General features: G+C 40.7%; 1 protein-coding gene across 1 annotated transcript; it reads left to right on the forward strand.

The window, feature by feature from the left end:
* Nucleotides 1-1,768: 1,768 nt before the first annotated feature.
* Nucleotides 1,769-17,337, forward strand: LOC311267749 (uncharacterized protein; the record flags this gene model as incomplete). Its single annotated transcript, XM_084370979.1, has 11 exons — nt 1,769-1,921; nt 2,097-2,262; nt 2,373-2,455; nt 2,567-2,743; nt 2,841-2,948; nt 3,073-3,126; nt 6,550-6,744; nt 15,432-15,563; nt 16,390-16,785; nt 16,955-17,062; nt 17,329-17,337. 11 exons carry the CDS (start codon nt 1,769-1,771, stop codon nt 17,335-17,337), a joined length of 1,581 nt encoding a protein of 526 aa, XP_084227105.1.
* Between the last annotated feature and the right edge of the window lie 529 nt (nt 17,338-17,866).

Here is a 17,866-nt window from a genome sequence, read left to right on the forward strand (position 1 = left end):
GCGCGACATGCGAGTCCGAGAGCAAATGGAGGTGGTGTGGCGTGGGGTGAGGGGTGAGATCTCGCGAGCCCCGCAAGGACGGCCCCCCACACAACGGGTACCCTCCGGGCTCAAATTCCAATCTGGGCTGACTGATCACTAGGAAGCGCTAATCTGGAGCCTCTGAGCTCACCAGGCCTGAGATCGTTTGAAGATAGGCCGGTCCAATTAATTGTTTCCGTTTCCTTTTATGTGACCGAATTAGTGCCTTTGATCTGTGCTAATTGCCTGTGCTTTTGATCTAGCCGAATTGTTTGTTTTAGAGTCTCTGTCAATTGTGTGGTGAATAAATTTGAAAAGTATGAAATTTGGGGTCTGATTGTCTGTCTCCTGGGTGTAATTTGTCCAAATGGCCGGTAGATGATTAAAACTTTGGGTGGGTCGAATAGGGTGTTAAAGGTCCAGATCAGGTGGGAGGCCAGGAGAAAAATGAGGGTTATGGCCCACATCTGAGGTCAGAGGTTAGGATTAGGCCAGGGGTGAGAGTGGTTAGGGTTAGGGCTCTGGTGACCTGGTTAGGCCCTCTCTAGGGTCCAAGGTTAGGATTAGGGTTAGGGGTTAGGGGTTAGGGTTAGGGGGTTAGGGTTAGGGTTAGGAAGTGGGTTAGGACCCCTTCTCCCGCCTCCGCGGGGGTTAAAATAAAAATAAAAAAAAAACAACCTTAAAAACAGGGTTTGACTGGAATGATGAAGCATCATGAGGGAAGAACAAACCCCTACAAGGCAAATATGTGACAGCAGGCTGGGGGCTTAGGGTTAGGGTTAGGGTAAAGGGTATGATAACCCGTTGAAGAAATGTTCAATTCGCGACCGTACGAGATAGAGCGATGGGACCTTGACCTACAGTAGTAGCCGTTCAAAATGTCCCCTTCCAGCTGAAAGCCAGCCGAATGGCCTACGTTTTCCAGCCAACTTCCCTCCAAATCCCCTGCAAATCCCCTTCAAATCCCAGCCGCTGGAGTTGCCCCCCTCTTTCTCATGGGAGTGTCAATGTTTTACTGTAACCCCTCCCATTCATTGAAATACACGGTTTGACCAGGAGATGGCGCTTCTCTCACAAAATTCTCATCGCCCAGTCACTCTGATGTTATCTGAATTTCCACTGACCGCCAGAGGCGGCACTTAAAGCACCTCTGGAGGTCAGTCAAAATTCATTAAACCGCAATTACATACATAATCATCATTTGATTTGAGCCATGAAATTATAACTATGTGTATGAATTAGTTGTGCGGAATCCTTCCAAGGGGGCATCTCCTCTTCCTGTTGCAACCTACCTGACTTGTGACCACACCACAGCATCTGTCACCTACTTTCTGCAGGCTTTCCAAACTGATCTGATGAAGTTGTATGGGAAAAGGGCAGTGAAGAGGCCAGTGATGATCATTTGTGATGGCTCTTTAGTGCTTCTGCAGTCCATTTCTTTTACATTCTGCAGACTAAGCCTAGAGGATCTTCTGCAGAAGTACTTTGAAGTCATCACTGGCCAACATCAAGCAGAAAGGTTTGACCTTCCCATTCTGCACAGATGCTTAAGCCACATCATGAAGAATGCAAAGGATCTGTGCAAAAAGCAGTAGGTATTTTTTTATTTGAACTATTTTATAGTACAATCAAAAATTTAACTAAATGTTAATTTATTTTTTCTGGCTTTATTTTTAGTGTTCAAAAACATTACAAGCTGGCCATGCATATATTTGGGCTACTTGCATGTTCCACAACTCTAGAAGAGATGGATGAGGTCATTCTCAGTGCCACAGTCCTGTTCTGTAGTCCTTGCACTGGAGACAATGTGTCAAAGCACTACAGCAACCTCCAAGTCCTTATGCAGCAAATGGGAACATTTGAAGTTGAGGAAGAAAAAATTGTTGCTGAGGACTACAAGGTAATTCACAAAATTCTACTTCTATTCATAGTGCACACTGTTGACCGCATACATGGATTTCATGGACTATAATGACCTTGTTGTTTACATGAGTATATTTAATTAGAATTGTGTGAAATTGCAGAAATTGTATTTTTCTTTAGAGCTTACACAGATTTCATTTACTTTTTTTCAGTGTGATGTCACTGCCACACCTATCCAGAATCACTTCCAACAAATAATTGACAGGGCACCTCTTGACCATGATGGTGAAGAAAACAACTATCATGCACCAAATTTCATTGCCCGGTTGGCGAAATACTTCCTGCCGCATGCCACTCTGTGGTCTGGTCTGATGCTAGGTATTTTTTGCAAGTTCTGTTTTAAAAGTGTAGTAATTTATAAAAACAACATATTAACAATATATTCAATGTCATTGTTGTCTTCTTTTACGTTCTCATTATATTTACAGGGGATATTGGCCGTCATGGTACAGGCCCAGCATACCAGCATTTCAGCAAGATCCACAAAGAAGTCAGTCAGTCCAATAAACAGGTAAATACTGTTCAGATATGTTTAACATTTTGTTTATCAATAGCTGCAATTTTGAATAGTGATGTTCCTTAAAATGACTGCAGAAAAATTGAAAAAATTCAATCTTTTCAGAACTTTACACAAGACAACCGGACACAGGGCATTATGGAGAAAAGTCAGTGGGACCTCAAGAGAATAAGATTCCAGAGAAGGCGACTCACACGACTTGATGATTTTGTGCAGACATACCAAAAAATGCATGATGCACTGATCATTGAATACCAAGACAGAGAAAGAACCAGAAAGAAAGTGAGGAGTATTTTTTGTTTTTGTAATTGTGCCAGATCATACATTTCATTTCATTCATTGATCTTCATCACATGTGTGTATATTGTATGTCCTCTAGTCTTTTCGAGTGGAAATGGAGCAGTGGAAGAAGAAAAGTCAGGGGCGTAAAGGAGTATACGTCTCCCCACTAGTGAAGAGTCTCCCATTCAAAGACGTGAGAAGCAAGGTACTCTTTTAGGTTTTAATAATACCCATTATCTTATAAAAATGTAAAAGAATTTGCTGAATGTATGTGTATAAGTATTTTAATTATTATTTATATTTTTTTTTGGTCTGTCCTTTTTGGTCAGAAGTCTCCAAAGGCAGCCACCAAAGAAAAACCCGAAGCTGTGATCTCAACACAGGTGATTTTTTAATAACATTCTATATATCTTATCAGTATATAAATGGAACATTAATATTACAATATACTGTATGAATACAATTAGTAGTTTTAAGCTATATTCATAAAATTAAATTATTGGGCTAGGGGTTGATTACCAAATTAACTGTTAAATCAAATCAAATCAAATCAAATTTTATTTGTATAGCCCAAATTCACAAATCACAGTTTGCCTCAGAGGGCTTTACAATCTGTACAGAGACGACACCCTCTGTCCTTCGACCCTCGATTCGAGTGAGGAAAAACTTGCCCCAAAAAAGGCCCTTTTAACAGGGAAAAAAATGCGGAAGAAACCTCAGGGAGAGCCACAGAGGAGGGATCCCTCTCCCAGGACGGACAGACGTGCAATAGATGTCGCATGTACAGAGCAGATCAACGAGATCACAATGTATTCAATTATAAGCGATGGTTGACGGGAGTGAAAGTACATAAAGATGTATTACAGCAATAATAATGAAATGCACATATGTAGTAATGCATTACAATAATAGTAGTGGAACGTATGTAACAGATGTGACTAATATTAGCGACAGTAGTGGTGGGTGTCAGGCAGGGTCATGGCAGTAGGCGCATCCACGATCAGGCAGGGCCATAGCAGTAGGCGCATCCACGATCAGGCAGGGCCATAGCAGTGGGCGCATCCACGATCAGGCAGGGCCATAGCAGTGGGCGCATCCACGATCCACGACCCGGGCGCGGCCAGGATCCATGGGAGCCTGTAGGACTAGAAAGCACAAGGACTCCGGTGAAGAAGTAAGTCAGTGACATGCAGAGATGGGGCATGTATACAGGCATAATGTATACAGATGGAGAGGAGAGGAGAGGGGAGGAGAGAGAAGCTCAGTGTGTCATTGTCCCCCGGACTAGGCCTATAGCAGCATAACTAAGAGCTGGTCCAGGACAGGCCTGGGCCTGTCCTGGACCAGCCCTAACTATAAGCTCTATCGAAGAGGAAGGTCTTAAGTCTACTCTTAAAGGTAGAGAGGGTGTCCGCCTCCCGGACCAAAACAGGAAGATGGTTCCACAGAAGAGGAGCTTGATAACTGAAGGCTCTGGCTCCCATTCTACTTTTGGAGACTTTAGGAACTACAAGTAATCCTGCGTTCTGGGAGCGTAATGCTCTAGTTGGGTGATAGGGTAGTATGAGCTCCTGGAGATATGATGGTGCCTGACCATTAACAGCTTTGTAAGTTAGGAGAAGGATTTTAAACTCTATTCTTGATTTTACAGGGAGCCAGTGCAGAGAGGCCAATACAGGAGTAATATGATCTCTTTTCTTAGTTCCTGTCAGTACACGTGCTGTAGCATTCTGGACCAGCTGGAGACTCTTTAGAGACTTGTTAGGGCAGCCTGATAATAGAGAATTACAATAGTCCAGCCTGGAAGTAACAAATGCATGGACTAGCTTTTCTGCGTCTTTTTGAGACAGGATGGGCCTGATTTTTGCAATGTTACGTAGATGAAAAAATGCAGACCTTGAAATTTGTTTTATGTGGGAGTTGAAGGACATATCTTGATCAAAGATAACTCCCAGATTCCTGACGGTGGTGCTGGAGGCCAAGTTAATGCCATCCAAACTCGCTATATCATTAGATAATGCATCTCTAAGGTGTTTAGGACCAAGTACTATAACTTCGGTTTTATCTGAGTTTAACAGCAGAAAATTGCAGGTCATCCAGGTCTTAATGTCCTTGAGACATGCATGGAGTTTAGTAAGCTGATTAGTTTCATTTGGCTTTATTGATAGGTATAACTGTGTATCATCTGCATAACAATGAAAGTTTATGGAGTGTTTTCGAATTATATTTCCTAGAGGGAGCATATATAAGGTGAATAGTATGGGTCCAAGCACGGAGCCTTGAGGAACACCATGACTAACCTTGGTATACAGGGATGACTCATCATTAACATGTACAAACTGAAATCGATCCGATAAATAGGACTTAAACCAGTTTAATGCGGGTCCTTTAATGCCAATTAAGTGTTCCAGTCTCTGTAGTAGAATGTGATGATCAATGGTATCAAATGCAGCACTAAGATCCAGCAAGACCAGGACAGAGACAAGTCCTTTGTCAGAAGCGATTAGGAGGTCATTTGTAACTTTCACCAGTGCCGTCTCTGTGCTATGATGTGCTCTAAAACCTGATTGAAAATCCTCATATAAACTATTTTTTTTGAAGAAAGTCACATAGCTGGTTGGCGACTGCTTTCTCAAGGATCTTGGAGAGGAAAGGGAGGTTGGATATAGGTCTATAGTTGGCTAAAGCTTCTGGATCAAGATTAGGCTTTTTAAGAAGCAGTCTAATTACAGCTAGTTTAAAGGATTGTGGTACGTATTCTGTTAATAGAGACAGGTTGATCATTTCTAGTAGAGATGTGCTAATTAAAGGTAAAGTTTCTTTCAGCAACCTAGTTGGGATGGGGTCTAGGAGACAAGTTGTTGGTCTAGATGAAGAAACCATCGAAGTTAGTTGGTGGAGGTCGATGGGAGAGAAGCAGTCTAAATATAAGTCAGAATTTACAACTGTTTCTGAGGTTCCCGTGTTTAAAGATACAATAGTGCCAGTTGAGGGCTATTAACAGGCATGAATCTGAGATAAGAGAATATACTTGTTAAGTTGGTTGGCAGGCAATAAATCCAATTAAATTACAAATAAAAACATACTACATAAAACAAAAACGAAAGTTGTGTACTGGTTATACCATCTTGTGAGGTATAAATACTGGGAATAATGACTGCTACAGAACAATACATAAGTGGAGACCTGATCTGTTGATGGTGATGGCAAGAAAGCTCAGCAGTAAGAGCAGCTGGCCGGGTGGAGAACTGCAATCTATCTGGAAAGACAAATAGTGCAAAAAATATCGTGGTAACAGAGGATGAAGTCAGAATAGAGAAAGTAGAGTCAAAGGACACCATGACATACTGTACAGTATGATTATAATAATTATAATCATAATTATATCATCATAATTATAAGGAATGTGCATACTGACCTCCTGTGATTATATCAGCAGTGTATCCTATCAAGACACTGTCAGCCAGTGGCACAAAGATTAAAATGTCTGTTAAATAAATTAATCTTTGTTGCAATAACACTTGGTTGAGTTTAGATCAGGTGACTGATTTGGAAGTTGAATAATATTCTGTATCTTTGTGTCGAGAAGCTCTTGTGTTGCTTTTGCAGTATGTTTTGGGTCATTATCTTATCCCTTACCTGTACTGTGAAGCACCATCCTATCAGTTCCACAGCATTTGGCTGAATCTGAGCAGATAGCATCCAACTATATACTTCAGAATTCATCCTGCTGCTTCTATCAGCAGTCATGTCATACACAAGGCAAATTTGTAGAATGAGGACTAACAACAATTCTTTTCTTCTAGGATGATTTGGAAGCTGCAGACACTGCCACCAAATCGGAAAGATTGTTTTTGAAGTTGTCCAAAGGGGTCATAGTTTCAGTTTTCAAAGCTGATCTGACTAGCTTCAAGGTCGACGCAGTGGTAAATGCTGCAAATATGCAACTTCAGCATCATGGTGGACTTGCAAAAGCATTATGTGATGCAGGTGGCGCACAGGTACAGGCAGCAAGTAACACCCATGTTGCAAACCATGGCCAATTACAAACGGGAGAAGCTGTTGTTACCGACTCAGGAAACCTGCCATGCTCCAAAATCATTCATGCAGTGGGGCCATGCCTAAGGAGTCACCCAACACCACAAATGATTTCTATTATTCAAATATTTTTTATTGAATTTTCAATTTTCAATTCAACAATTCAACAGTTATTACGTACATATACGACCACACACCAACTGAAGGAAAAATAAATTAGATAAATACAAAACAAACAAAAAACAAAACAAAACAAAACAAAAACAAACAAACAAACAAACAAACAAACAACAACAACAAAAAAAACATTACTACAAGGGCGGGGGAGGGTTAAGCGTCAGGGTTATCGTTATCTTGTGCAGGCACAGAACATTTCTCATTAAAATAATCAATAAATGGCTGCCACACATTGTGGAATTTCTGAGTACAGCCTTGAGAGGAGTATCTCAATTTCTCCAGCTTCAAATGTGCGAGTACTTCCTCAAGCCAACGTTTATGTGTTGGAGCATTAGGGCTTTTCCAATTAACAAGAATTAATTTCCTGGCAAGAAGTGTGACAAAAGCAACCATACTTACTTGATTTGCTGAGAGTGTGATCCCTTCCGATGAGGCACCAAATATTGCCATAATTGGATTGGGGCTGATCCTTTTCTTACAAACATAGGAGATGCCATCAAAGATAGACAGCCAGAACACTGGGCACGACCAGAACATGTGGCCAAGGGTGGCCTCCACCTGGTGACATCAATCATGGATCCAATCTTCCTCTATGGCTACTAGGGAAGATGAAAAGCATGTCTTAGTGTAATTTCGAATCTGTAGATATCTGAAGAAATGTGTGTTTGGAATGTCGAAACGTACCTTTAGATAGTCAAATGAAATAAAAAGGCCATCTTTAAAGAAATCCTTTACACATATGAGACCTCTACTTTTCCACAGCTTAAATGTTGGATCTATGAGAGAGGGAGGAAAAAAGGGGTTGGCAAGGATAGGACTTAATAGAAGCGGTTTCTTATGTCCAAAATGCACTCTGAATTGTGACCAGATTCGGAGGGAGTTCCCAATTATTGGATTATTTGTGTGATAGCGCTTGCTAATCGGCATCGGAGCACACGCCAAGGCAGCCAGTGAGTTGGGGGAGCTAGAGTGTTGTTCCATAAGTAACCATACTGGTGCCTCATGTTCAGGGATGTTAGATGTCCAATATGAAAGGGCATGAAGGTTAGCTGCCCAGTAATAGTGCATTAAGTTTGGTAATGCTAAACCCCCATTTTCCCTGGGCCTCTCTAAAAAAGTTCGCCTAATTCGTGGCACAGTTCTGTTCCATATGAAGGTGGATATGTATTTATTAATTTCAGTAAAGAATGCTTTAGGAATAAATGTGGGGATCGTCTGAAAAAGAAATAAGAATCGTGGCATTATAGCCATTTTTATGGAGTTAATTCTTCCTGCCAACGATAATGGAAGGGACGACCATCTTGTCAAGTCTTGTTTAGTTCTGTCCAGTTCCACCTTAAAGTTATTTTTAAAAAGATCCTTGAATCTCTCAGTAACATGTACACCTAGGTATTTAAAGGAGTCATACGTAATCTTAAAGGGGAACATGTCAAGAGGCCTCTGCTTTGCAGCCACACTTATAGGAAAAATTAGGCTCTTTGAAAAGTTTATTTTGTAACCAGAAATTACTCCAAATTTAGTAATAAGGTCTAATGCAACAGGTATAGATGTATCTGGGTGTGAAAGGTACAAAAAGAGATCATCACAGTATAATGAGAGTTTATGGTTGAGGCCGCATCATGCCCAATAAGCTGGTATTTTCCCTCAAGGAGACAGCCGGAGGCTCAGCAGCGATATTGAACAATAGGGGTGACAGGGGACACCCTTGTCTTTTTTTTTTTTTTTTTTTTTTTACAGTTTAACGATAAACTTTATTGTCTTTTTAATATACACACGGATACCGATAAATCTGAGCGGACAATATCAGCTGATAATATCAGCCAATGATGCACATGTCTTGGTAGACATGATAATGATAATATCAGCCGTGTATCACAACTAGACCTACAAAAAAGTCTCTTGGTACTACGATCTAAACCCAACTGGAGGTTGGCCATTTTGAATTTAGTGCTCATTTCTGGCGATTTGCACACGTTGTACTTTAACAAAGTTTTTCTAGAGCTTTAATTTATTCAGGATTTTTTAATTATTTTCCAATTCCAGTCCTTTTTTTTTTTTTAAACTTTATTTTTTTTCCTTTTCATAACACAAACATGAGGTCATATACATACATTCAGTCACATTGAATGATACACTTAAGTACTCGCGACAGGATGATACACTTACGTTCACAGCTGTGTTTACAACAATTTCAGCCGTCACACTCTGCATCGGCTAAATATGTAACCCATTTAGTCCAGTAATCTTCCCCCTTTTCCTTCTGTAATCTCAAATTGAAAGTTAAATGTTCCATACTGTATATGTCATTTATTATATTTTTCCATTGGTTCAGGGTGGGAGGTTCTCTAAGAAGCCAGCATCTAGTTATTGCTTTTTTACTTGCTGCCATTAAAATTTTCAACAAATATTTGTCCCTGTTATGCAGATCCTTTGGTATATTCCCCAAGTAAAATGAAAGACAAGTAAAGTCAATATCAAACCCCAGAATCCTCCTTGTTGTAGCTTGTACTTGAGTCCAGAAAGGTTGTAAGGTGGGGCAGGACCAGAAAATGTGAGAATGGTCTGCCATTAGTTGTCCACACTGTCTCCAACATTGGATCTGATGACCGGTTTGTTTTGATTTTATTTTGGGGGTTATGAAAAACCTTACCAAGTTCTTCCAACAAAACTTTCTCCAACTCTGTGAATTTGTAGTCGACATCTGGGTGTGTATTATGGCAGACCATTCCTCTGGGGAGATTTCAATATCCAGCTCTCTTTCCCATTTTTGTTTTATATAATCTGTTGAGTGGTTCTTCATCAATGAAATACTTGAATACAGATTCCCAATAATACGTTGGGTGGGCTCTGAGTTGTATGCTCTCATGAACATTTGTGTAACCCCAGATTGTTCTTCCATACTCTGTCCCTTCACCTCTTTTTGATAATAATGTTGGATTTGCATATGTCTATACAAATCTTGTCTTCCTATACCATACTTTTCAGACATAGACTGGAAGTCCACCAATTTCCCATCCTTTACTAATGAAGAGTATGAGGTGATTCCATACCTTATCCACTGTCTATATTTTAAATCCAGGGATGCTGGGTTAAAATCTGGATCATATGCTGGCCACCTCAGAATTTTTATTTCTTTTTGGATCTGAAATTTCTTCACAAAGTCTAGCCACACATTCAATGAAAAACAAACCCATTGATTCTGGAAATCAGGTAAGTCCTTAATAACAGAAGGGCAGCCCAACAAAGATTGCGCAGGTCTATTTGATATTGATAGTTCAATGTTCTTCCAGTTGGCTTCATATTCAGGGTTACACCAAAGAATCAAAGGTCTTAATTGTGCTGCTACGTAAAAATCCCTCAGACATGGTAGGGCCATCCCCCCCTCCTCCCTCGGCAACTGCAATGTATTGTATCTTATTCGTGGTTTTTCCCCCTCCCATATAAACCTTGATATTTGCTTGTCCCATACTTTAAACTGTGTATCGGGAATTTTAACTGGTAATGACTGAAATAAGTATAATAATCGAGGTAAGATGTTCATTTTGGTGGTCATTATTCGGCTGCCGAAGTCAAGAGGGAGTGAGCCCCACTTGTTAAAATCGTCACCTATCCTTTTGTTAGCCATTTTATAATTCTCATTGTAGAGGTGAGTTGCATCCTTTGTCAATTTCACTCCCAGATATTTTATACTTGTTGAGTTCCATTTAAAATTGTACCTGTTTTCAAGATCCTGCGGAGGATTAAAATTGAAGACCAGAGCTTGGGTTTTCTCCATATTAAGGGTATAACCTGAAAATGTGCCGTACATTGTTAAGAGATCCATGAGTAGTGGTATACTTGATGCTGGTGTTTTCAAAGCTACCAGGACATCGTCCGCATACAGACATATTTTATGTTCTGTACCTCCTATTGTGATACCCTCAAGGGCTGTCTCCTGCCTTATTAGCTGGGCTAATGGTTCTATAAACAAATTGAAGAGTCCTGGACTAGCAGGGCAGCCCTGACGGCATCCTCGTTGTAGGTGTATAGTCTTGGACAAATGACCATTAATCTTAATTCTGGCTGTTGGTAATGTATACAGTGTTTTAACACACTGTATACATTTTTTACAGAAACCAAATTTTTCCATTACCTGATAGAGATACTCCCACCCCACTGAGTCAAACGCTTTTTCAGCGTCTAGACTCACCAGGATGGCACCCGTCCCCTCATGTTTTATTTGTTCTATTATATGAAGACACCTCCTTATATTATCCTGGGTCCGTCTGTTACTTATAAAGCCGGTTTGGTCTTCATTTATTATTAATGGTAACACCTTCTCCATCCTTTTAGTCAATATGGATGCGTATAATTTGCAATCTTGATTTAGCACACTAATTGGCCTGTATCCACTGCATTTCTTTCTGTCTTTGCCTTCTTTTGGAATTATAGATATGATGGCTTCCCTCCAAGATGGAGGCAGAACCCCTTCTTTTAGGATATAGTTAAAACATTCACAGAGCAGGGGAGTCACCTGTTCTCTCATTGACTTGTACCACTCGCCAGGAAACCCATCAGTACCTGGTGATTTACCCGCTTTCAGACCAGAGATTGCTTTATCAATTTCCTCAATAGCTATCTCTTTCATGAGATCATCAGTATGTGCCTCTGCTCTATCTGGCTGAGTGTACAAGGACTCATAATATGTCTCAAACGCTTTTTGAATGCCATCCAATGTGCAGGTTGTTTGCGTAGTCTCCAAGCTAACAGTTTTGTTGCTTTTGAACCTGTCTCATAATATTTTTGCCTCATGAACCGAAGCTTTTTCTCTAACTCTTCACTGTGAATTTTATCTATCTCCTGTTTAATTGGTCTCATCTGTTGCAGTAGGAGGGGAGTTTTCTGCTCACTATGCAGCTGCTCTAATTCTAGAAGTTTATTTTGCAAGTCAATCAGTCTTTGGGCTTTTGCCTTCTTTATAAAGGTGGTAATTGATATGATTTTACCTCTGAGGACAGCTTTTGCAGCGTCCCATAATGTCACTGCATTCACCTGCCATTATTATTGTTTTCCAAGTATGTTTGTAACTCTTTTTTCATAGTTGTTTTGAATCCTGGGTCATTTAACAAACTTGTGTTTAATCTCCATAGCGTATTTTTGTGTTTGCTATCCACGTGTAATTTTAAGTACAAACTAGAATGGTCCGAAAGGTCCCTTGTGCCCATCTTACATTCCTTTACTCTATGTTTTTCAGAGTTGTGCATAAAAAAATAGTCAATTCTTGAGTGTACATTATGGCGTGTGGAATAGAAAGTGTATTGTCTAGCTTGTTTATGAAAATCTCGCCATATATCTATCAATCCTGCATCCTGTAATCTTTTCTTTACCCACCTTTCTAAATTTTTTCTTTTTCTTTTTTGGTTAGTTGTGTCTAATTTGGGATTAAGTATCATATTTAAATCCCCTGCACAGATGAGAACACCAAAAGTTTCACATATATTAAATAAGGTCACCTCTTTGTGGTCCAATTTACCCTTGACCAGTATAAATCTTCCCTCCTTATCCTTAATCTCTGATATGAATTCAAAATTAACTGAGTTTGAAATCAAAGTTGCAACCCCACGTTTGCGACCTCTTTTGTAAGAGGAGTAAAATGTATTTCTGAATCCCATCTTCTTCAACTTTTCATGTTCAGAAGACTTTAAGTGTGTTTCTTGCCAGAATACAATTTGTGATTTCTCCTTCTTTGGACACCCTTGTCTTGTACCCCTGAAAATCGGAAAATAGTCTGATATAAGGTTATTTGTGCGTACAGAAGCCTGTGGATTAGAATACAAAAGATTTACCCAGCTACAAAATTTCTGTCCAAACCCAAACTTTCTAAGAGCTGCAAATAAATAATTGTACTCCACCCTGTCAAAGGCTTTGTGTGCATCTAATGATATTAGTACCTCTTGCGTGTGACTGTCGCTTGGCATATATAGTATGTTAAAGAGGCGACGTAAATTGCCAGCTAGATGCCTGCCAGTCATAAAGCCTGTCTGATCTCTGTGGATTATATTGTGTATGGTTGGTTCAAGTCTCGCTGCAAGGGTCTTTGTCAAGATTTTATAATCAGAGCAGAGTAAGCTGATTGGTCGGTAAGAGTCACATTTTAGCGGATCTTTACCCTTTTTGAGAAGAACAGATATAGTTGCCTGCGTCATCGTTAAGGGTAGAGTTTTCCTTTGGAAGGCTTCTTCGTATACTTCGCATAAAAGTGGCACCAGTTTAACAGAAAAGGCTTTATAAAATTCAATAGGGTAGCCGTCAGGGCCGGGCGACTTCCCAGATTTGGATGATTTAATGGCCCTTTCAATTTCAGCCTGTGTTAGTGGTTTCTCAAGTGCGTTGATACTGTCCTGGTCTAGAGACGGCATATTTAAATTATTGAAAAAATCTGTAATCAGAGTGTCATCACCTGCTTCAGATTTATATAAGTTTTTGTAGAATTCTCGAAATTGTTTATTAATACTTTTTTGTTCTGTGGTGCTACCGCCGTTATCTAATCCAATTTCAGTAATGAAGCTTGTCGCCGCAGACTGTCTAAGCTGATGACTTAAGAGCTTGCTAGCGCGTTCTCCGGATTCATAGTAGTTTAGACGTGATTTTCGATGTAAATCCTCAGCACGGTCAGTCATTATAATGTCATATTCAGTTTGGAGTGAAATTCTTTCCCGGTAGAGATTTTCAGAGGGTGTCGATGAATGTTCCTGATCAATAGCGCAGATCCTCATCTCTATTTCTGAAAGACGTTTTGCATTCTTTTTGTTGGCACTGGCAGTATAGGATATTATTATTCCCCTTAGATAGGCTTTTAGCGTTTCCCATAGGCAGCCTTTACTTATCTGTGGGTCTTGATTGGTTTCCATAAATAGATAAATATGATTGGATATGTATTTTACAAAATCTTGATTAGACAGGAGGCGAGGGTTAAAACGCCATGTTCGCTGAGGGGCTATGTTGTCAGGAAAGCTGATATCCATTACCACCGGGCAATGGTCCGAAATGACCATGGTCTCATATTCAATTGACTCAAGTAGGGGAATCAGCTGTTCATCCAGAAGAAAATAATCTATTCTCGAATAGGACTGATGGGCAGGTGAGAAAAAGGAGTATTTACGGGATGTTGGGTTTTTGAACCTCCAGGCATCTAATATCTTATATGTCTGTAAAAAGGAGTTTATATAACCTGCAGACCTGCTCAGTGTACCTGTTTGTTTGGAGCGATCTAGCTTGATGTTTAAGGCACAGTTGAGGTCGCCACCCAGTATTAATTTATGCGAATTTAGGTCTGGGAGTGATGAGAAAAGAGCAGTGAAAAATTGAACATTGTCCCAATTCGGGGCGTAAATATTGACTAGCACCACTGGTATACCATACAATTTTCCTTGAACAATGATATAGCGGCCATTTCTATCACTTATGACATGGGATTTGACAAACTGTACATTTCTGTGGAGCAGAATGGCCACACCTTGGCTTTTGCAATTGAAATCTGAATGAAACACCTGAGTAAACTGCCCCCGGCAAAGCCTGGACTGGTCATTATTTAGTAAATGGGTCTCCTGTAAAAAAACTATTTCAGTTTTCAGTTTTGACAAATGGGAAAAAACCTTGTTGCGTTTTATTAAATTATTAAGACCACGGACATTCCAGCTGGCTATCTTCGTGACAGCACCCTGTCTATTTTTAATATTAGTTGCTGCCATTTTTCAGTGGGTCAATTATGTTTCTGCGCTGCACAACACAGGAGAGTGAGGGAAGGGTGGGGGAGAGGGTAAGGTATACATACACATAGACAAACATAGAAGACAATAAGTTTGAACACCTAACTGAACAGTAAACAGTGCAGAACACAAGTTCTGTTCTTTTCAGTAGTAACTTCCAAACTATACTCTACTAACTAGCTTACCATGCGCATCAGAGCTATAACCAGAACTATTTGTGAACAATTATAATAGCTCTTCCAAAAAATAAATCGCATGAAGTAGACCAAGTCAGACCTCTACAAAAAATAATGCTGTAGCATTGAATATTCATATGGGTCCACAGCAAAATGACAGTGGCTGCTTGCACACTTCTATTATATGCATTTAAAGAAAAAGGTGAGAGAAAAAGAGCAGCCAACCTTTGGTCCAATGTTCAAATTAAAGGAGGTAATGTCATAATGAATGATCAGATCAACCAGGATAGAGAAAAAAAAAAAAAAAAGCAATAATGATCCAGCCTGTATGTTACAAGAGAGGCTGGATACATATTAGAGCTGACATAAATGACCTACATGTTACATGTTAGTCTTGGCTATATAATGTCAGTATCAGTGCAGCTTGTGTCATACATACAGTAGCCTACATGTAAAGAAGTGGATGCGATCTCACCAAGGTGGCATCAGTCGGCCGCAGTAACCAGTTTTTCCAGCACATACGTTTTGGCTTTGTCGGGATCTTTGAAGCTCATGCGGGTCCCATCTTCCAAAGTGATCCTGAGATCCGCGGGGTACCACAGCCCAAAGCGGATGCCCTTGCAGGAGCGCAACAGGTTGCGCACCTCGTTGAAAGCTGATCGTTGTCTGGTGACAGCCTGGGTGAAGTCTGGCAAAACATGAACTGTGTCCCCGTCGCTCGTTTTAAGTTGCTGCAGCTTCGCAGCCTTCCTCAAAATCTCCTCCTTCTCCTGAAAGTAATGGCATCTCGCAATGAAAGCCCTTGGTGGCTGGTTGTCCTGCGTTGACTTGCTTCTCAGGGCGCGATGGGCCCGGTCCAAAACCGGTGTCTTGTCCAGCTGTAGTAACTCCCGCAGCATGTCAGCGATGAACTGAGCAGGCTGTTTCCCGCTCTCCCGACCCTCTCTCACTCCGACCACCCGTATGTTGCATCGCCGCGACCTTGCTTCCAAATCCTCGGCTCTATCTTTCAGCGTTATGATCTCCTTCTTCATCCAAGTCACCTCCTGTTCCAACGTGGTAGTTGTGTCCGACTGCTCGCTAGCCGCCGTCTCCAGGTGAGTCACACGTCTCTCCAGCACTGCACAGCGGGCCTCGGCTAGCTCGTTAGCCTTCTTAAACTCACTCTGCAGGACCTCAATTTGAGTGCGTAGTTCCGTACTCTGTGCCTTTGCCTTCTGGTCGATCTTGGCAATTAGTTCGTTTTTCAGATCGCTTATGGCTTGTATGACGTTAATCATAACTTGGTCAGAGGAAGGCTTAGCGATACTCTGGGTCGAGGTAGCATGGGAGCTATCGTTAGCTTGCTTAGCGGTCCCGCGTGTGTCAGGCATGGCGGTGCTTTGACTCGTTGAACTCGGTTTAGACAGATGTATCTGTTACCTGGAGACTTTGACAGTCATAAACGCCGTGAAAATGCGGTTATGAAGTCGAGCAGAAGCCTTGTTAACAGGTGTCTGGTGTCAAGCTCTGTCACCTGTGTCCTCCTTACATGGCGTCGCACCGGAAGTCCCCACCACAAATGATTTCTGTTGCAAAGCCAATGCTAGAAAAGGCAATCTGGAGTGTACTGGAGAAGGCAGAAGAACAAAACCTATTTTCCGTCGCCATTCCGGCTATTAGCTCTGGAATTTTCAATTTTCCTCTGCCACTATGTGCAGACATAATAGCCACCACTATCAAACAGTACATTCACAAGAAGGAAACATGTCCACCCTTCAAAATCCATCTAGTAAATAATGATGAAAAAACAACAAAAGAAATGGAAAGGGCCTGCAAGCTAATACTGGGCGGTCCACCAGTGGACAAGGACACAAAACCGAAGAAAGCGGAAAAGGCAACCACAGCCATGGTCAACCCTCAGGTGACATTTATTTCTCTCTCTCTCTCTCTCTCTCTCTCTCTCTCATATCCCATGAAAACGACACTTAATACACTAAAATATCACACAAAATTAAAGAACAGTAACATTTTGTGGTTATGTAGAAATAACCTGCTGTATAAGTAATACATTGTGTTGTCTGTATTCACAGAAAGCAGCAGTGCAGCATATAAGAAGGAGAAAATCCAATGTTGAAGGGCCTTTTTGGAAAAACTCCAGTGCTACAGGAAAAAAAATTCCAAGAAGGCTCTCCCGACCAGTAAAGATAAATACTCTGCAACAAATCCTTCACCATGACTACTGGTTGACCAGTGATGCCATGGATCAAGCCAGCTACCTCATGGCCAAGGATCATGACCACCTTGACGGATTTCAATCTGTTTTACCGTTTAGCGCAATTGCACAAGGAGGGATTGTGGGGACTCCTGAAAAGAAATTTGTTCAGATGTTGAACATCAGACAGAGCCACTGGATAACAGTCAGCAATGTGTTTTGCAATGACACTCAACTCGCCGTTTATGACAGCCAACGTAGCCCTCTGGTCCCAAGAACACTGCAGGCACTGTCCTGGCTGCTAAGGCCACAGTCTGACACTTTTGAAGTTTTGCAACCAGCAGTGCAACAGCAAACAAATTTTAGTAACTGTGGGGTGTTTGCAATAGCCTTTGCATATGCATTATGCAAGGGTCATCAACCAGAACAGTGCATATTCAATGAAAGCAGGATGAGGGCACAGCTGTACAAGTCATTCACAAGAAACATCATCACATTTCGAATGAATCCAATAGCACTTGAGGTGGAACATTTTATTCATTTAGACCACGTTGGTGGAGCACAAAGTGCTCAAAAATCTTACAGTTCCTATTTTCAAACATTATTTATCACATTTTTGTCTATGTTGAGAGTTTTTACTATTAGAAATTTATTTATGTTTAAACCAAAAGAAAAGAAAACATTTGAAGGCTTCAGTTTTGCATTTAAAGTCGACACTTTATGACAGTTGTCAAATCTTAAAATTCTTATTTTTGAACATTATTTATCACATTTTTGTCTATGTTGAGAG

This window comes from Pagrus pagrus (assembly GCF_965226575.1).
Source record: "Pagrus pagrus genome assembly, chromosome: 13".
In the NCBI taxonomy this organism is placed as follows: domain Eukaryota; kingdom Metazoa; phylum Chordata; class Actinopteri; order Spariformes; family Sparidae; genus Pagrus; species Pagrus pagrus.